At 35.9% G+C, this 21,468-nt stretch overlaps 1 protein-coding gene across 11 annotated transcripts in view; it reads right to left on the reverse strand.

Moving 5' to 3' along the window:
* Sytl2 (synaptotagmin like 2) overlaps positions 1-21,468 on the reverse strand; it is a 107,070-nt gene that overhangs the window by 2,513 nt on the left and 83,089 nt on the right. For 4 of the 11 annotated variants that reach the window (XM_047516214.1, XM_047516215.1, XM_047516222.1 and 1 more), the window contains 9 exons: positions 19,507-19,560; positions 18,250-18,297; positions 15,078-15,172; positions 12,147-12,266; positions 10,806-10,975; positions 9,192-9,294; positions 6,749-6,919; positions 3,202-3,280; positions 992-1,091 (listed from right to left, as the gene is read on the reverse strand). In XM_047516214.1, coding sequence (XP_047372170.1) covers positions 992-1,091; positions 3,202-3,280; positions 6,749-6,919; positions 9,192-9,294; positions 10,806-10,975; positions 12,147-12,266; positions 15,078-15,172; positions 18,250-18,297; positions 19,507-19,560 — 940 coding nt within the window. Of the gene's footprint in view, positions 1-991; positions 1,092-3,201; positions 3,281-6,748; positions 6,920-9,191; positions 9,295-10,805; positions 10,976-12,146; positions 12,267-15,077; positions 15,173-17,141; positions 17,322-18,249; positions 18,298-19,506; positions 19,561-21,468 lie in introns of those variants that run through there. The other 7 variants (XM_047516216.1, XM_047516224.1, XM_047516220.1 and 4 more) reach the window with 4 other exon arrangements.

The following is a 21,468-nucleotide window of genomic DNA, read 5'->3' on the forward strand; positions in this document are numbered from 1 at the left end:
TGTTTAGTAATTGCTTTATACAGTAGCAATTGCTTGAGGATTTCTTAAAATTTAGAAGCATGGTTTATTCCCAACACTTTATGGTGGCATAAAGATGTACTGTTATACAGAATTGAAAAAAGAAAATCAATTTACTAGGTTGACTTTGGGAATAAAAATTTTTTGCAATTATTTATATCTTATTTATGATAATAATTGAAGAAATTTAATGCATAATGCTTCTTGTTGAGGCAAGAAGATCTGAGAGTAGTCAGTGGGAGATTGACCTGAGAGGAAAACTGTTACCAGTGAATATCTATGAAGAGTAAACACGAGGAGGTGATAAAGTCATAAATACTTAAATCTATGTCACATATACTTAAATAGCTACAACCTGTCTTCTAGTAAACTCTGTATAGATAAATTTAGAGGAAGTGAGATCATCACAATACCTGTTCAGTTATTACTTACTAGGTGCCAGTCACTTTTTCCATGTAACAGAGAAAAAAGTTTACCACTTAAAAACCCAAACTATTTCGGGAGCTAACCCTTACTAGGAGGTGACTTAGCAAATCATTTTCCAAATATCTGCAGTCTGACGCAAAGGTTCTTTGCAAATGGGCCATAAAACATGTGGGACAAAAGAGAAGAGGAATGCTTCCTGCTCCACAAAGGAGCCAAGGAGAGTGACATCCTGCCATTAGAAATTTGATAAATTCTTTTGTACTAATCATTACCTTCACCAACAGACATACGCCTAGAAGACACTGCTTATCTGAGCTTGAGGTCTCTAGTTTCATTTGTTCATATGACCTCTCAGTTTTATGATTTTTAAAGCTAAACAGAGAAGTTTATGTTACAGATTCCTCTAGTTCAAATCACCATTGTATCAAGTAAATTCATTTAAACTATGATTGATCAGTTTCAACATCACAGATGCAGAAAATTGAAACCAGCCAGCAAAGGCTAGTCACAGAAGAACTGAAGAAGACTCAGTCATTAATGTGGTTACCATTTAACAAAAGAATTTAGATGATTTCCCCTTAGCGGTGGCAGATCAAGGCATTCCTTCACCCAGATGTGTACTTCACCAGTTGTAGGAAGCTTTTTACCTATATAGAACAAAGAGAAAAAAAAGTTACTGCCATTTCTCTTTTGGCAATATTGCATCCAAAGATATCAGCCCCAAATAGTCAAGCAGAGAGGAATGCTAGCTACTAGCTAGTGCTTCATGGTATCAAATTGATGAAACCCAAACACCAGTAACTCTACCTTTCACAGTCTGTACTAAACTCAGAGAGCTCCATAAAAATCATTCATAAGAACAAAAAAAATTAATATTTATTCCCAGTACATAATATTTCATACTCATTTTGGGGGTTTTGCTTGGTTTGATAAGATCAGAAATTAGGAATGTGAGTTATCCATTCATAGCTATATTAAAAATATCTCACTGAAATGCATAATCCCTTCAAATATTAACACCATTATCAATTGGTACTGATAGAAGGACTTTTAAACATATTTGAGTATGAAGTAACCAAATAGGTCCTTGCTAAGGTATAGCCATTTTTCTTGTTGAAAGTGTTTATATACTTTATAGGAATATTGCACATGCATACATAATAGTTAATATTATGGATAATTACTGATAAGTTGGTTTAGTCTGAAGTTGCTATCTAGATGGGGTGCACATGGACAGAAGAACACTATCAGGTTTTTCTGGATGGTGTAGCCCAATTAATAAATCAAACATTATTTAATGAGCATTATATGTTCATCCCTGTGATTGCACTTTCATTAATATACAAGAAATACAAAAAGCAACTTATATCCCTGGGGTATAGATTACATGTGGTTAAGTAGGAGAGATTAATTCAAATAAAACTATAAAAATGCAATGTAAAGTGAAAACCAAGTTATTACTCTAATATTCTAGAAAATAATGTGGTCAGTGAAGGCTAATATAGTCTGCAAAAGCATTATGGAGGAGATGGGACTTCATCTAAGGCTTGGATAGGTTGAGGAGAATAGGAAGTCATTCCAGGGAAGAAAACCTGCTTTAAGTGAAACTCAGACAAGGTGGAGCCCATCACAACACCCAATTCTCCTGAGAAAATGGGCCAAGATATTAGCATTTCTATACATGTTGACCATAAGTGACAGATACAAATTATATGCAAAAAAATTTGCCTTTTAGGAAGATTCAGAAGTCACAAGATGATGTCTGGCAGGATTTTGGCCCAAAGATATGCTCTGCTTGCTCTCTGATATTTTTTGTTAAATGTAGAGTACCTTTTTCCAGTTCAGCCATTACCCTCACTTCCATTATTTCTTTCATATCACTAACCTCACTACCTAGTTATTGAAAACATTTGAGTCTGTAACCACTAGTTTCAACCATAACATTTCTACAGACTCTTAAGGATAACACCCTGGGGAACTTGCTTGAGAAATGGTGTAGGGATAGGGCCTGGCATTCAATTCCTGCCAGTTTTGTTACTCCTAAAGTGAACTGAAGACCTGAGGCCCTAATGTCAAGGATGTAATCAGTAATCTTGAGAAAACAATAATAATAATTAGCAATCTTCAGAAAAAAAATTAATAAGACCGAGAATAGAAGATCTAATTTATAGAATAGAAGCTCTAATTTCTTAAGGACTTCCTATGAATTCTTCTAATTCCTAGCTGTGAAAAAGCACATTCAAGTTCCATTCTTATCACAGCATTATCAAGAGGCCCAAAATCTGAATAAAGAAATGGCCATTCACACTGTGCAGATAAAAACTTTTTGAAAAGTGAGGGGAAACTTAAAATAAGGATTGTATAATGGACTGACAAAATGAAAATTTTCTCATAGAAACAGAAAACAGCACTGAGGTAGGGGAAAAGGGAAGCTGTTTAATGAGCAGAGTTTCAGATTAGCAAAATGAAAAAGTTCTGGAGACCTGTTTCACAAGGTAGTAAATATACTTGACATTACTAAGCAATATGCTTAAAAATGGTCAAGATGTTAAGTTTTATGTTATATGATTTTCTGCCACAAAAACAACAAAAAAGGAGTTATCTAGTTTACAACAGTGAATTAATTGATTTGGTTTACACATTTATTAACTTAGTAAATTGTTTAGGGCTTCATCTTTGAAAATATATCAGAATAAATCTTTGGAGAGGGAAGGGATAAGCAAAAAGCACGGATCTAAATAGAAAATCATTACAAACCAGGGGTTGGCTCTGGAACATACTGGAGAGCTAGCTTCATTTCACCTCTGTTTTCCACTTCAAGGGCAACTGGGGCTGTCTGAAAAATAAAGGAATATCAGCAAGTGTGAGTCACAGATATTTTAATCCTGGTTATGGGTACTCTGTCACAGGGCCATACCTGTTCTATTTCTATGACTATGTATCACTCATGCTACCTTAAAATTTCCTTCTGCCTCAGAATTAGACTATTATTTTTATAACTTAGAAAACAAAGATGTGAATCTTAGAAAACCTTGCAGAGCACCCAGAAAACATTTCATAACCTTTAGTCTCAAAGATGATGGAGAAATCAGAATGGTATGCTTGGAGATGGGAGAGGTGTCCTGAGATGTTTTCGATTTTATCAAAACACATACATTTTATTAGTCATTCAGTCAGCACCTAAAACAATTTGCATTCCCTTTCTTTAAAGGAATATGGGAAAGTGGGGGAGGAAAGTCAACTCTTACATTTTTGAAGTTGTATTAACCTGATTATTACAGACCAAATGCATAGGAGTCTAAGGATAACAAAAACTGAATAATAATTTTAAAATGAGTATCTGTTACTTTCAAGCGCAAGAGAGAGTTTTACTCTCAAATCTGGTTATTTAGAGCCTTAGTTCCAAAACATGAATATGCATCAAAAATGCTATTGACACCTTCTGAGGAATTCATATTCAGCAGACCCTGGGTAGGACGAGATATAGGTGCCGCAAGTGATTTTGATGCAACATTTGGGAACTATTTTTTAGTGGAACTCTTTTATTATAAATAAGGTTGATATTAATTATATACATATTTATCACTTCTAGTTCTGATGGCCTCGCTTAAACAACACCAACCCTCACACTAAGATTTTTTTTAAAGGATTTAAAAAATCAATTTGAAGGAGCTAAAAGAATTATTGAGACAGCAAAGGACTCAAATGAACAAAATCTCAGAGCCCAACATTTTTCTCTGCTTTTCACTTTGAAACATTAGCTGATTTTTACATAGTGCCAAACTAAGAACATAGAAAGACACTTGTGAGCTGAGCAGGGCTTTTGGCAATCTCATGGGTCTAGGGGCACAAAAATTGGAATCCATGGCTTGCTAAGAAGGAATAATGCTGGAAAATACCCTAGACCAGTGGCTCTCAATTTGGTGGTCTCTAGTTCAGCAGCAGCAGCACTGTCTGAGAACTTGTGGGCAGTGTATATCCTTGGGCAAGACCTGACTGCATTGTCAGCTCATTCCAGACTGGACTGAGGTGGTCAATCTGTATTTTATCCCTCAGGAGAAAAGTAAACCCTTTCATATTATTCCTAAGGTTTTTCATGCAATAAAAAATGAACAGGCACACCAAGACAAGGGCCCAAGTGATCAAACTCGGATTTAAAGAGAAATACGAGAGACTTGCAAATAATTAAGGTATTGAATACATGCTAGTAATAACTTTACTATAGTCATATTATTTGTGAGTGAAAAGGAATCAAAACAGAATCAAATGAAAATCTAAATCTGAAAATTATAATTTTTATGGTGTTGATGGGTTTAAATGGTAGAAGTAGGAGATAAAAATATTGAACCTAAAGATACATTGCCAAAAAATAGCCTGAAGTATAGAGAAAAAAGAATATAAAATACAGAAAGAGCATGAGACATGAGATAGAGTAAAAAGGTATATAACACACATGTAATTGGAAACTCCAGAAGGACAGAGTGGGGAAATGTGGGGCAAAATTAGTATTTGAAGAAATAATTGCTGAGAAATATTCAAAATTGATAAAAGACACAAAGACACAGATTTAAGAAACCTGATAAACCCCAAACAGGGTACATATAAATAAAACTACACCTGGTTAATTATAGTAAAACTGATAAAAATCAAAGGGGAAAAAAATCCAAAAATCTGACAAAAAAAACCCATAAACTTCAAAGAAACAAAAATAAGATTAATAACTGACTTTGCAATATAAATGAGAGTCAAAATACAATGGAATGACAGCTTCAAAGTGCTAAAAGAAAAACTGCCAACCTAGCAGCTGAGCAAAACTATCCTTCAATGTTTAATGTGAAAAAGATGTTATGATACAAAGAAAACCTGAAAGAATCCATTGCCAGCAGAGAAGCACTTGAAGTAAAACTAAATGGAAGTCTGGAACACAAGAAATAACTCCACATAGAGACACAGGAAAAGATACCGAGAAGTAGGAAAGGGAAACATGGTCAAATCTAAATGCACTGATTATTTAAAACAAAATGATGTCTTCTGGAACTTAAATATACAGATAATTAAAGCATGATAAAAATATCACAAAATATGGGAGTATGAATAAATGGAGTTAAAATAGTCTTGGTTTCTTTCATTGTTCTGGAAGTGGTAAAAGTCCTAATTGGTATTAGTCACATCATTATTATGCTGTGTGTGTGTGTGTGTGTGTGTGTGTGTGTGTGTGATGCTGGGGATCAAACTCAGGATCTTGTGCATACTAAGCAAGTGCTCTACCACTGAACTATACCCCAGCCCCTATATTAAACATTTTCAATGCAAGTAATCAATAAAGAAAAAAACTATAAATTACATATTAATAGAAAAATGGAATTAAATGATAATAAATTACTCCCAAAGAAAGTGATTATGGAAATAAGAAAAAATTCAAATACTAAGACTTGAACCCAAATATGTCAATAATTACATTAAATGCAAATGAACTAAATAATCCAATTAAAAGACAAATATTTTCAGACTGAAAAAAACTTTTAAGTCTTGCTTATAAAACCGTAACTACAAGAATTCAGAAAGGTTGAAAATCAAAGGAGAGAAACAAACTTCTAACCAAAGGAAGTTGAATGAGCTATACAAAGTATATTTTATGATAAGAAGTATTACTAGAGGTAAGAAAGGGTATTTTAAAATGATAGCAGTCAATCCATCAGAAAAATAGAACAATTCTAAATGTTAGTAAGACAAACTGAAAATAAACAGCAAACTAAAAGGACAGACAAATTCATAATCATATAGTAATTCATAGTACACAGAAATAAGATATAAAAGATTTTTGGCAGCCATTATGACTTCCTTGATATAGAACATTACATCCAACACAACAAAGAACACACTTTCTTTTCAAGTAACACGTGAAACATTTATCAAAATCCGAACAAATGCTAGGTTAAAAGTATGTCTTGGGCTGGGGAGATAGCTCAGTCGGTAGAGTGCTTGCCTTGCATGCACAAGGCCCTGGGTTCGATCCCCAGCACCGCAAAAAAAAAAAAAAAAAAAAAAAAGTATGTCTTAATTTTCAAATAAATGAATTATTTAAATGACCTTCCTACAATCTCTGACATATTTGTTATTAAAGGATTCAAACATTCTCCCTATAGTTCTTTTTACTTTTTTCACAGAATGTACAAGCTAAATAAGTCCACCCTAATTTAAAGTGATCCTGAACTACAGATCAGCACCATAAGTCAAGTCACTAAGCTTTTTTCTTACATACCAGGTCGCACACCAACCAACCTACAAGGACCTCTGAACTTACCTTCCGCTTCAGAGGGTACCACCGCAATTGCTTGTTCTGTTTGTTGTCCCAGTCCCATGCTTCCAAATCAAGTTCCACCTCCCCCAGGAAACTATTGCGCTTAAAGGTATCCCGATGCCAAACGGACAGGTTCAGCTTCTGTGTCTTTAAGATTTGCTTTTCGATTTTATACTGCAGTTCAAAGAAGAAAATTAAATGATGAGTAACATTTCTTTATGCCAAAGTTATGACACAGAGATGAAGAGAAAGTCATTTGTGTAGATCAGGTTTTCTCATTCGTTAGGTTTCAAGTCTCAAAAATGTTGCAAAGTCATCTCACTCTAAGTGTCTTGTTTAAAGAGCTAAACCCCATCTTTCACTATAGCTGATGTTCTTCCCCCACTCTGGAAAAGTAGACCATGGCTCAAATATCATAGCTGGTAATAGCTTTCTAAAAACAAAAGTCAAGTATTCAATTTTTGCTAGACGTTTTTAGACTAGATATAATATAAATAAAATTCAGCCTAAAAATATAGATCATTATAATCGGATCCCTTTTTTCTACCTGAGGACAAGGTACATTTTCAAATAGACTTTATTTTTCAGAGCAGTTTTGGGTTCATAGAGAAAATGCGCAGAAAGTGCTAAATTCCTATACACCAGCATGCACCCCTCCCTATCAACATCCCTGTTGGACAAGATACTTTTCAAAAAACAGTAAAAATTTGTTTTTTTTTTCTAGTTTCACATGGTTGAGTAGAGAAGATTTGTCATCCCAATGGTTTTTCATCCCAAATCCAGTCAATCCTTAATTACATATAATCATGGAATAATAGTACTTCTAATCTAAAAATAATCTCCATTTGGCTTTATGATGTACTACATGAATGTCCATTTTGGTTGTACAAACCTGCCTTTCTCTGCCTTTACCATTTAAATTAGCTGGCTTTTCCTGAGTATAGGGTTGAAGCAGCTGACCCAGAAATAGAAGAGTACTAGGGTACATCACAGTTAAACAGTAATTAAAAACTTGCTTACAGAAAATCCACAAGTGGCTAATTCTACCATGGATGATTGAGAATTTATTTAACTGTTTCTTCTTTTCCCAGAGGATAACCAAATAAGAGTTTTCAGGGGTTGGGGCTGCAGCTCAGTAGTAGAGCACTTGCCTTACATGTGTGAGGCACTGGGCTCAATCCTCAGCACCACATAAAGAATAAACACATAAAAAGATATTGTGTCCATTTACAGTTAAAAAAATTTTTTTTTAAGTTTTCAGAAAGAGGTAATGAATGACACTTCTTACATTTTTAGTTTTAAATGATGTTAGTCACAACAAAGATAGTGTGATACAGTTTGGGGGAAGAAAATGAATTGTAGTTGTGTCAACCAGGTATATTCTCCATTTATCTGTCCATCCATCTATCCTTCTCAAACATTTTTTGGTATCTCTCCTACACACTGTACTACCTATGAACATATGTTAAATGTTTAATGCATGCTAACCACTTCACACATATTAACTTTTTTTTTTTTTTTGTGGTGCTAGGGATCGAACCCAGGGCCTTGTGCTTGCAAGGCAAGCACTCTACCAACTAAGCTATCTCCCCAGCCCCCATATTAACTCTTTTAATGTCTACAACCACTGAAGTAGGTAAGTACTATTATTTTTCTTCTGCCGATCCTAAAACCATCATTTTTCCCATCTCTCAGTTCTGAGGTGTGGGTATGTAACCAGCCAAAAGGTACACAAACTATAAACACAGCACAGCCCCCATGGAACATAAAATTTAGTGTCAAGATATACAAAACACTAGATAAAGTGCTGAGTGTTAACACAAGTCTCTCATAAAACGAAGTTTTTAAGGTAGCAGACAGCAGAGGAACTTAGGGTTTAAGAACAGCCCCCCCATAGAAAGAGGCATTAAAGACTGTAGGAGGTAGTTAGGGAAAGAATATGGGAATGACTGTTCTAGCCCAAAAGAACAGAAAAGAACAGCAGTCAAGAAAATGTATCTCCTCCAAAGTACAGAAAGGAATATAAGATGACTAGAACAAAGATTACAAAAGAGTAAAGTTGAGGTCAGAGGTCTGGTTGGGAAGGGACTAATGTGCATATTATAAATGAAGGACTGGTCCTCAGGGTAGCAGGAATCCTAAAAAAAAATATAAGCTGAGATATATCTTTGAGTCAGTCACTTTATTTCCCTGAGCTTCATTTGCCTCATCTGTGATGTACAGATAATGATCCTCACCCGGGGGGATGCATGGGGAGGGCACAATATAACATTTTATAACTCATGGAGTATCTCATACAGAGCAGATACTCAGAAATTTGTATTCCTTTCCTTGTTTTCACTTGGTGACTGACTTTATTTGTATAAATATTACCCAAGAAGACAAGGCTATTTAAGGTGCACATATCGGCATTTAGGATTTTCCTATGTAGAGTGTTCACAGATACCCGCAGTATCTCGTTATACACAGGATTCAAGGTTTTCTTCACTACAGGTGTTTTCTTCTTGCCCATTTTGCCTTTGTCTGGTAACAAATAGGTCTTTACATATCTAAAAATAAGACAAAGAGAAGAGCAGGTCAGAGAAGATAAAAATGTTTCCATCTCTACTTTCGAAAATCATTTTCAAAACTGATAGTAGAAATAATTATTGAACCACATTGAGAAAAACAGTAACTACCAACACCTTTATAATTAGATGTTGAAAGGGATTTTAATGGAATAGATCATTTAATATTGCTTTGGAGATTTTTTAAGGGAAATTTTCTGAATTCATTTTTGCCCTCTGACTTTCCATTATGTAGGGGGCAGAGCAGGGGCCCACCTCTAACACAGTGCTTAATTCTACAGGTTTGTTTTCTATAGATAAAAGGCTTTGGTGCTTCCAGCTTTTTTTTTTTTTTTTTTTTTAAGTTTTTGTTGTTGTCTTTTGAGGAAAATCTAAATTTAGCACAAGTCTAATTGATCCATATTCAATTATAAAATGAAGGATGTTGGAACCCACTGTTTTTACACTAAGAATGAAAGAAAAAATATTGGGTTGGGTTTGGCCCAGCAAAATAATTAAGAATCAGATTTCTACAAAGGGATAAGTGGAGACTACCATCTGACTTTGGCAAATAAACTGAAATGCAATCAAACTTGTGATTTAAAAGATTAATAATTTCCCCCAAAGTTTTTCTGTAGGACTTTATTTAAATATGGAAACTATGTCATTCTAAGGTCTTAACTATCTTTACACCGATTATTATGGTTTGGATGTGAGGTGTCCCCAAAAAGCTCATGTGTGAGACAATGCAAGAAGGTTCAGAGGAGAAATGATTGGTTTATAGGAGTCTTAACTCAATCAGTGAATTAATCACCTGACAGGGATTAACTGAGTGGTAAGTGAAGTGGTAGGGTGTGGCTGGAGGAGGTGCGAATTGGGGCATGGCTATATATATTTGTATATATTTGTATCTGGCAAGTGGAGAACTCTCTTTCTGCTTGATAATCACCATGTGAGCTGCTTCCCTCTGCCACACTCTTCCACCACAATGTTCTGCTTCACCATCAGGCCTGCGGTATGGGGCTGGTCTTCTATGGACTAAGACCTCTGAAACTGTGAGCCTCAAATAAACTTTTCCTCCTCTACAGTTGTTCTGGTTGGGTCCTTTTAGTCACAGTGGCGAAAAAGCTGACTAAAACACAGATGAATATTAAAAAGTTTGAAAGTGTTCTGGAAAGAGACTGGGGTTCAAGTTTTGATTCTTAATCTTGCTGCTATCTGAATTCACATATATAGGTTACTTGTCTTCTCTAGCCCTTATTTCCTTATCTATAATATGAAGGAACTGGACAAGATGTCCTCAAAGGTCTCTTCCAACTTGAAGCTTTTTGTATTTCTCTGTGATTTTTACAATTTTGATGTTTGGCATACCAGTTTATAAAATAAATAAAACAGTCTTTCCTCCATCTTTCCAAATATTCCTTTTAACACAGTCCCTTTGATTCTTCTGTTCTTTTAATTCCTATAAGATTAATAGTTTGAAAACTAAGTAGGTGACTCCAAGATGTACTTACGGATCTGAACGCTGTTTTTTAACATCTGCTGCTGCTAAGTCCTTACACTGGGCCACAAAAACATGCAGCTCTTTCAGTGAATCCACATAGTCAATTGCAAACTGAATGTTTCCTTTCACTTCCAGATTGCCGAAGTCTCCACTGTAAACACTCATCACACTGCCACTCACCTGGAAGCATCAGAAAAATGCAGTGTTTGTCTCTTTGTTGTTCTTGAACCCAGAGCAAAAACCATGGATATAATCCCTGCTTGGCATTATTTCTCTAGTTTATATGAAAGCAGTTAATTCAGCAGGGCGTAAGGACATATCAACACAGAAAACATGATATGATATACATGGTTAGGGTTTTTTGTTTTTAAGTTGCTCCTAAAAGACACAGATGAAAAGTGAAATGTGAAGTTATTTACATGCTGCCTCATTTGAAAGGAGGGTGATTTTTATGCTAGGTGGCATTCAAAGTTCCATTTTTAGGCATGCATAGTATTTAAAATGCCAAAGAAAGAAAATGTGAGAAACTCTAGGGTCACAAATCACAGTGACACATTGCTTAAATTTCCAAGGCACTAAGAAGGAATTTTACCATGTTACTCATCTACTGAATCTAGGAAAATGCTTACTGAGCCGTGCACTTCTAGAGGTCAGAAAGGATAGAAAATGGATGATTGATGAAAGGGGTTTAAAGCTTTCCCAAGGGTATACATTGGATTATCATCAGAAAATCAATTTAAATAGATTTCTTTAAAAAGGTTTCAGAAATGCAAGGCTAGTAAGAATTTAAGCAAAGCTTCATCATTTCCTTAGCATACCTGGTAAGATATACATATGTGTATGTATATGATAAAAATATTTAGATAAGTGTATCTCAATACACTTATGTATATATGTTTCTACACACATACTATATGCACATACAACTACTTTGCTGTATGCAACAAGTTCCACGTAAAGTCAAATTCTCTTAAATCAAATCTAGGCAACTATACTTAGGGAGTTTTCCTTTTACAACCCTTCTGCATCCTTCTATAAGAGAAAGGAACACCTCTCCTTTTATGTGGAGCAGTATAAATATCCAACAGGCTTATTAAAAAGATAGGTACAATTCTATATCTGTAAATATAGAAAAATTTAGTGATTCATCTTCTTGACAATTTAGTTTTATTTGTGAAGTACTTAAATTCAATTTTTTTTCTCATTTAAATAGATATGGAAATCCCTTATGGGTTAGAGAAAATGCTTGTGCCCTTGGAGTCTGACTACAACTGGAGGCCACTTTACAAAGCACGCAAAGCAAGGTTTAGAGAAGCAGAAAGATATTAACATGGAGCCTTTGGTTACATACAGAAGACAAGGATGTCATGCCAGAGGAGCTGCTAAGATTGGTTAAAGAACTTGGGCTCTTCTTGTGTCTGCTGAGCTGGTAACTGCTTTCTGATGCTGTATCTGTTTCTCTGTCATCACTCTACAAAACATCATATAATAAGCACAGCATTTAAATTAGATATGAGTCAAGGGCAGAATCTCTGTTTAGATAAAGAGATCTTGGTATCCACTGATCTATGACATTTCCCAAGGTTAAAGGATATTAGCACTAATTGTCAAAGAATAGGATTCAGGAGGGAGTGGGTGGTCTATACTACACTTCACCTAAAGAGGAGGGTAGTGTTTAGTTACTAGAATGACAAAGTGATACTTTCACCTGCAAGGCGCTATAGAAAACAGCATTATTATGAGACTTCTTGTCGCTTTTGTAATGTTATATATTTACGTTGCCCAGGGAACTTACTGTTATTGTAGACTTAGCTTTAAAAGTCAAATATTCTTTTACTTGAGATAATACTAAACTAGGAAAAAGAAATGCTAGTCTGATTGATTTCAACTTAAATTTTATATCACCCCTTATTATTCCTGTAGTGCTCTTGTGCTTAACTTTTTGTTGCTAAATTATACATTCCACCCACATTAGATCTTAACACATTTCTAAGAAAATTAAAATGCAGTAAGATATTTATTTTAAACATGTCCCAAGAAATGTGTGCCTGGGACAAAAAAGTAGGAGTGGCAAATTTCATTATATTTATATCTAAAGTTTGTTGGATGGTAGCCTACAAAATTCATGATTCATAATGAGCTCCTTTGGGGGTTAGAGAGCTTATGGAGCAGTCCAGGAGTTCCTGGGGTTATGGAGAGTGGTTAGTTCATGCCAACATATTCCAGGACCATGCAATTATGCACCAATATAATGGATGCCAATTATAATGCAGATTAATAGAAGAGAGAAACAAAATTAATAACATGGATGAGAAAAAAATCCTCTCAAGGATTAAAAAAAAAAAAGAAACATACCTTTTAAATGTCTCTGTTGTTACATTCTCTCCCCACATACTGAATAACCATTTCCCTCTGTTATAGCATGTGCTATATTCTACCTAGTTTATCAGATCATTAGTCTTGTTGAACTGGACCAGTGATTGTCACACAAGTATGACTAATGCTAAGTCCCAAAGGGACAGTGGACAAAGAAGTGAGACCTGATTTCATCTCTATCTCTTTTTTTTTTTTTTTTTTTTTTTAATATTCCAGTTCAAACCCATGTACTTGGGAAGGTAAAAGGATTCAGTTTAATTCTAGCATGTTTGATACATAAACCCAAGTCATTTGAACTTTCCTATGTGGGGTTTTGGAACAGGTTAAAACTGAAGGGAGAAGAAAAAATTTAAAAACAGAAATTGATATGATTTATCTTTCAAATTGTTAAATGATTCATTCCTATGATAATCTAACACCAAAGAAGATCTACAAAGGTATAAAACCACAGAACCTCTACTGGTTATTTACCATTAGCTTCCAGCTAATGAGTTAGTTCCAAAAAATGAATAGATTCTTCCCAAAGGAAACTGTAGTGTGGGGCTCTTAAGCATGTGCAAGGGCTGAACATTTGCAGATACAGTTCATCTAAGGTCCTAGAATGGAGAGAAGGGTTCTCAGGATGCAATGGGGGCATAATTTATATGTTACCCAGAGTTTTTCTCATATTCCATCTACTAAGAGAATGCTTGTTGATAAAGTCTTTTATTACCAGCGAAAATTAGATCAAAACCAAAAAAAAAAGCACAGACCTTTAGCAGGTACTAGGTACCAGTCACTGTGCTATATATTTTCCTGCACTAGCCCACTAATTCACCACAATCTCGTGTGATACGTACTAGGAAACCAGACTCAGTAAAATTAAAGAATTTGTCCTCTGATCACACAGTATCAGAGGCAGGCATAGAAACATTTGATTCCAGACCCAAGACTCCTAACTACCTGACTGCAAGAATGTAGAATCTTAATTAAGTCAAAGCACCTGAGTTAAAGTCCTAGATGAGCTTTGTTGTTGTTGTTATATATATATATTTTTTTACTTTTTGTGGTGTTGGGGATTGACCCCAGGGCCTTGCACATGCTAGACAATTACCCTACAATTGAGTTACCGCTATTTACTTTTTAATTGCTGTTGAATGTTGGGAAAGTGGCTTCACCTCTCTGAGGTTCTTTCCTCTTTTTTAAAATGGAGAAAATAGTACCTACCACATATAGTTAGTGGGAGTTGAATGTCAAAATGCCTATTAAGTGCCTGGTACATACCAGATGCTTGATAAAAAGTGGATAAGAATCATGTTCTTACTTGAGATGGTAGGATACAGTGGTTATCAACATGGGAATTAGATCTGGGCTCCAGTGTTGGTTCAGCCCCTTTCTGTCTGAGTTTACTTCATTTCTTTTGGTCTCAGTTTCCTCACCTGTAATATCTGGGGATACTGAAGGTGCCTACTTTTCAGGGCTGTTGGATGATTAAATGAGAAAATAAAGGTAAAGTCCCTGCACCCTGAAGATGCTCCTGAAACTTTGCTGTGTCACTGTTGCTTCATCATTTTAACAAATGCTTTCAAGGTAGTCTTACTATCTAGACTAAGTTTGTACAAACCAGCTTTAAGTTACAGAGGGGTAATTAATTCATGCCAAAATATTTCTGCCTGGAGTTCTTATTTTGTACCTACTTTGAAACAAAAGTTCCATTCCAAAATCTATGCAATCTGACTTCACTGACCAAAAAGAGTTACTGTTTGAGTCAACTGAGACACAGCTTGCCTTGTTCCAGGATCAACAACACTGCCTCCATTGACTTGGAAAGGGGTCAGTCCTGCTGACCTCTTAGGTCTCTGCCCCAGTACAATATCAACACACTGACCTGGCTTCATTTTTCTGAAGGTAAAAAAGACAAACTTGCCTCATCTTGGAGAAATGTTGGAACAGATTTGCTCATCCTTTTGAGTTTGTCAGGATGGGAAAACGGATTATCTGGTTGTGAAGGCACTGTGGAAACTAAACAGCAGCAATTCAATTTCAAAATTATTCTTTCATTTGTCAGACATTACGCATAAGTTGAAAACACTTCTCTTTCATCTATGAACAGACATGTTTTGTAAAGATTAAAGACACAATAGTTCACATGCACAGGATTATGAGGTAAGCAACATGCAGTTTTTACAAACTATATATATAGTGAGAGAACTAGCAAGGAGTTGAACCAAATACTAAATAAAAATCAATTTAAAAACCATTAGTTTTAATTGAACTGGAGCTAGACTCGAATTAAAGAATTCTGTCAATATGAATCAGTTTTACTTATTTTTTCCCGTCAGAGCTTAGAACCCAAGGGCTATAATTTATTGGTTCATCTCCTCAAGATCTACTATGTTACTAACATGCTGCAGGCTGAAAAACTATTTCATCTGGACAGTAAGGATGTTTGTACATACTCAATAATAAGAGTGTCCTTTTCTATTGAGTGTCTAAGAACAGGTCTGTTTATTTAGTGATCATAAGAATTCCTTTTATAATAGTGTTTCTCAATTATGAAAGAGTATAATTTTAAAATAATTGTTTTTTAAAACATAAATTATTTAGACACTTTTTGACTCAGAAAATTCTCAATATTCAAGACCAAGTGTAAATGGTTCAAATTAGTATACTTTTAAGAATTTAATATGAAAATACAGCATGTCTTCTTTCTGATAGTAAGTATAGGTATGAAACACACAGTAAAAGGATCAATTCTAACCCTAATTAGCATATCTCTAGAAAACTTTTTTCTTCTTTAAGAATCACAATGTCTAAACTCCTCTATTGTTATAGTATGTATTGTGTGCATGTACAAATATGTAACAACAAATCCCATCAGTATGTACAACTGTAAGTCACCAACAAAAAAATTGGGGGGAGAAAACTTCTCTTATGGTGAATCATAATTCTTATAATAAAAATTTTCAAGGCATTTGGTACAGCCCAACACATAATAGGTTCTGTAAAAATGTTCTAAGCAAATTAACATTATCTGATAGAGAATCTTTAAATCATATTGTGAATCCAAAACAAATATATTAATTTGGTTTTATCATTAAAAGAGATATCAGGAAAATAGATAAAAAAATAAAATCACATTTCTATGTATAACTCAAAAGACAGCTCTAAACATTCATCCCTAAACAGTGTGTAAACTCATCTTTCATTGAAAGAAATTTAATGAAGAAAAAACTGAAATATGAGCTTTACATATATAATGTATGCTTATTCACATATCAGTTCTCACTTAGCCTTAGGTTTGCAAAGGTCAATGTAAAGCAAAATCCATTCACAATGGCTCATAAAATACCTACTTTACTTAATCACTTCCCATTAAACAATTGTGTGTGTGTGTGTTCTGGAGTGAATTATATTGATAGTAGTGTAAGATGAGGTCACACAGTGTGGTCCAATGAGAATATAAAAACTTTTTCACTATAAAAGCACTGCTTCTGATATTTTCAAAGTACATTGTTGTATGATGCTATGCGGGTCATAGTCAACAATACTCACTAATCAAATGTAGTTAATTTTACACTTATGGTCTTTAATTATTTAGGTTTTGATCATATATCTGATCTTGTTTTATGACAAGAACATATTTTTTACTAGTGAATAGAAACTAAAAGTCATTTTGGAGAATATTACTAAACATAGAAATTAATTGACCCAGAATTCAGCATGCAATTGATCTATTTGCCTTGACCAATAACTAAGCCAATTAGGAGGTCATGTATGAAGGTACATATATATAGGCATAAGCCTACATATGTCTTGCTTTCATTCCTCAGATTAAATATTGAACCAAACAAAGAAAGATAAAGTCATATGATCAAACTTAAGCAAGTCACAGTTCAAAAGCAACTGGAAAAGCTTCTTCATCCAACACCTCTTAAAGGGCATAAGTCCTGTTTTGTCTGCAGTAGCTAGACAGAGAACAGATACTCACAAGGGCCAGGCCTGGATTGTCTTCTTTCTTAGGCAGTGCTTAAGAATTTGTCAAGTCATGTGCCAAAGCTCAGCGCCTTCACTGCTGGCAGGAAGACCTCATGAGCAAAGTTTCAGATTTCATGCTAGATGTCACTGACTTCTTGCATCAGCACATCATTTCTCTACCAAACGGCTCCTTCATTTAGCTGCTGTCCTCATTAAGGCCTATTAGCACATCCAAAGGATGTTGGGAAATTATTATTAAAAATGCTTTGGACCCAAGGGCAGGCATGTGTCATTATCTTCATACTCCATTGCCTAGGTTTATGAAACCCATTGAAACTAGAGAGATAAGGAATCACATGTGTGCATAGCTGCATGCTTTACGACGCCGCCACACAAACACCATTTAATGCATCAGCTGTCCTGAAGCCAGTAATCATAGCTAAGTAGTATAACCCTAAGATTGAACCAAAAAGAGGGAACAAACATTTCCTTTGCTTGGTGGTGGACGGTGATTAGTGGATGGACATTAGTTACCCCAAGAATATATTTATTTCTTAGGCTCATATATTCACTTGACTTTTAACATTGAATATTTATTGTTAAAATCCAGTTTTGAACCTAAGTTTAAACCCCAGATGTAAATTTACTTTTATAGATAAGTAAAGAGGTATACACAACCATACTACATTCATATGCACTCTCTAAGTACAGTTCTTTGATTCAAATAAGTAATAAATTTTTTCATGACTACAGTCTTAGATAATGCAAGAAATGAATATTCAAGACCTCACTGCAACATAAGTCAACTGAAATCAGAAGTGCCAATCTGACTTTAAGCAAAGACTCAAAGAGCAGAGAGACTGACAAAAGTCAATAATAGCAATAGCAATATATATATATATATTTAACACTTAACTCTCCCTCAGTGTAACCACAGATTATTCTTTCAACACAGACAGTAAAATGTTTTTAATAAACGCTTATCAAAATGAAATAGTTTTGCAAGTTGTGGGAGTTTAGCAATAATAAATGTTGTGTTAATAATGGGTTAGTTCTTTCAGTATATTTAACACAATGTGGAATGCAATGGTTAGTAATTCGAGAAAGATCCTGCTACTCACTTCCTGGTATGCATTCATTTGTATCTTGTTCCTGATCTGTTTTTTGATCTACTCAGAAGAGTAACATTGAGAATAAATACCATTTTAACAGAAGAATTAAACAGACGTGAAAGTAAAGCTCAAATGTCAGTTTCACAACTGAAACTGCAGAATACATGGCAGGTTCTCAGCTTGCTTTCATCTGTATCCCAGTCTCTTTAAGGTTTCCTGTTCAACCAAAAATCTAACATCCAGCGTAAGTGATATGTAGCCTTTTTCTGCCGATTTGCTAAGCCACAGCAAGGAAATGGGAAGGAGCACTGGACTAGGAGAAACGAAGCCGAGATTCTATTCCCTGGTCTCCCCCTGACTGACTAGCTACAGGATCTTAGAAAAGTTTACCTAATTTTTCTGAGCTTTTCTTATCTGCAAAATGAAGATTAAAATACTTATCCCTCCTACTTCAATGAGGTTGTTAAAAATAAGAAAAACAAATTTATTACATACAAGTAAAGAATGACCTTTGAGGAGCTCTATTGCTACATTTTGTATAGGAAAACTTATTGAGTATGCATTTTTATAATTACAGTAAAAACAATCTACAAAATTAAAAAAAAGAATGAAATAAAAATTGCACATTTGCATAAATTCTGAACTATAAAAATCAGACTTATTTTCATCCCTCCCCTGACTCAGTTATTCATTTTATAACTGAACTAAGTAATACATGACACACTGATAAGCTTCATGATCTTCTAGCTCCTTAATATTTAGAATCAATTCTATACCGTCAGTCTATACCTATTTGTATAAGCTGAGTCAGGATTCCCCACCCTTGTTCTGAGGCCCTTTCCTCTGAACTTAAGGTTTTATCATCTGTACACAGAGATATCTAAGTGCTGCGCCTTGAGCATCAAATATAGGAATAACTTAACCCAGGAACCCACCCCCTCTTCCTGCCTTCAAAAGGAGTTCTGCAAGTCAGAGTCACAAAAATCAGCTCATATCTATAGAAATAATTTCCTATTTATAGAAACCCTTGCTCCCCAACGGTCTCTGATGAGATCCTCGCAACAGTATCACCAGCAGAAGCCTTAAGAATACAAACAGTATTAAATGCACCAAGTGAGAACCATTTTTATAATAACTTAGGCACTATTCGCCACATAGTGGTAAGTGACGTTCTTCTATTTATTCAACAGCTGCATCCCGGTGACTGCACAAATCACCCCAGAACTTAATACACAAACAGACATGCAAATACATAAAGATATTTACCATCTTCAGCACTATGTACTAGTTCTTCTGGCAGATTATCTACTTTTGCTTGATCTGTTCAGGAGAAATTAACAAATGGTTAACGTGGCTGACCCTTAGAGAGAAAAAGAACAATGAAATCATCCCTGGAAGCTCCCGGAGTTGGAAGCAATTAGTCAAGATGCAGTGAGGGGTGCAACCAAGATGTCTTCCCCAAATACTTTCTCTTTAGATTAGCTACTTGAGCCAGTGCCATAACGGGAGCTCCCATTTCAGCCCGGATGCAGCACACATCAGCACACTGCTGCACACCGACTCCCAAGGGTTAGAGGGTTAGCTCAGAGCAAGCAATTGGCTGGCAGCAGGAGAAAGCACGGGGCTGCGACAGTCCCTCTATTCTTCTGGAAAGGGTAAGATGCTGGCCATGACTAACACCTCCCCAAATCTATGGTCAAATATTTGTGTGTGTGCATCATCATTTGCATATGCCTCTGGGAGGCTTGCTTGGGAAGTCAACTGAAGAGATGTAACTGGGGACCAGCTGCTAAGTGGAATTTTGGCAGGCTAGTGTGAGAGTGGGTATCGGTATTTGGAAGGAAGCCTGCAGGAATACCCGTCAGCTGATGGTGATTTTTTTTAACCCTACACATTCCTGAGTACTTTAAAGCTGCACCATGGAAATAGCTCCATGCTTCAGAGACAAAGAGGTTTGCTAAACTGAACAATTGTCACTGAGGTCTTTTCTTTCTTTAGGGACCATCACTGACATAAGGAAGAACAATTGGGGCTGTCCATTAAAGAATGGGACTGCCTTCTCTGGAATTATCCAGGCGGATGTGGGGGTTGACCAGCTGTTAAGGAGGCTTTAGAGGGAATTCCTGCATGGGGGGACTTTGAAACGGGTGACCTTCATGGTCGCTCTCAATCCTGAGATTCTAAGATCCTTGGGAGGATCAGGACTACATTCCAAATTGGGGATATTTTCTAGATCCCTGGAAATCTCTGAATTTTAGGAATTGTTTAGTGAAGTGTCTTTTTCAGTTTTCTTTTTAAACTCTGACTTCTTAGTCTCAACTGCAGATGTTAAAAACTATAATAAACCCAACAATGGTCAATTATCAATCAATTAATTTGACAGTGGTTAACTTTTACTCAATTTTTCTTATGACCATATGAAATTCCACAGGTATATCCTTAGCTTCAAAAGAATAAGAACAAAAGCCCTAGAAGTCATGGTTTCTAGGTCCACTTGCCTGGCATGCAAGTCTCTATGTATGTTATGTTTTCTGTTAGTACTAAAGAAATCCTTCACCAATTAAAGCAGCAGCCAGTGGGGAATAGTGTACCTACCTAATGCATTGTGTGTTAGGTAGTCTTTTGGTTTACAGTCCCAGTATCCAAGAGAAATGGGTGAAGAGAAAGAAGGAATGAGCTGAGTATGGTGGTATATGACTATAACCCCAGCAACTTGTGAGGCTGAGACTGGAGGATCTTGTGATCAAGTTCAAGCTAGCTTCAGCAATGTAGCAAGGCCCTGAAGAACAGCAAGACCCTGTCTCAAAAAAATAAAGGGCTGGAGATGTAGTTCAGTGGTAAAGTACCCCTGGGTTCAATCCCCAGTATCAGAGAGAGAGAGAGAGAGAGAGAGAGAGAGAGAGATGAGAGAAGAGGAGAGAGAGAGAGAGAGAAGAAGAAGAAGAAGAAGAAGAAGAAGAAGAAGAAGAAGAAGAAGGAGGAGGAGGAGGAGGAGGAGGAGGAGGAGGAGGAGGGGGGGGGGGGAGGGGGAGGGAAGAAAGGGAGGGAGGAAGGGAGGGAGAGAGAGGGAGGGAGGGAGGGAGAGAGAGGGAGGGAGGGAGGGAGAGAGAGGGGAGGGAGGGAGAGGGAGGGGGAGAGAGGAGAGAGGGAGAGGGAGAGGGAGAGGGAGAGGGAGAGAGAGAGAGAGAGAGAGAGAGAGAGACAGAGAGAGAGACAGAGAGAGAGAGA

Source organism: Sciurus carolinensis, chromosome 11, assembly GCF_902686445.1.
Source record: "Sciurus carolinensis chromosome 11, mSciCar1.2, whole genome shotgun sequence".
NCBI lineage: Eukaryota > Metazoa > Chordata > Mammalia > Rodentia > Sciuridae > Sciurus > Sciurus carolinensis.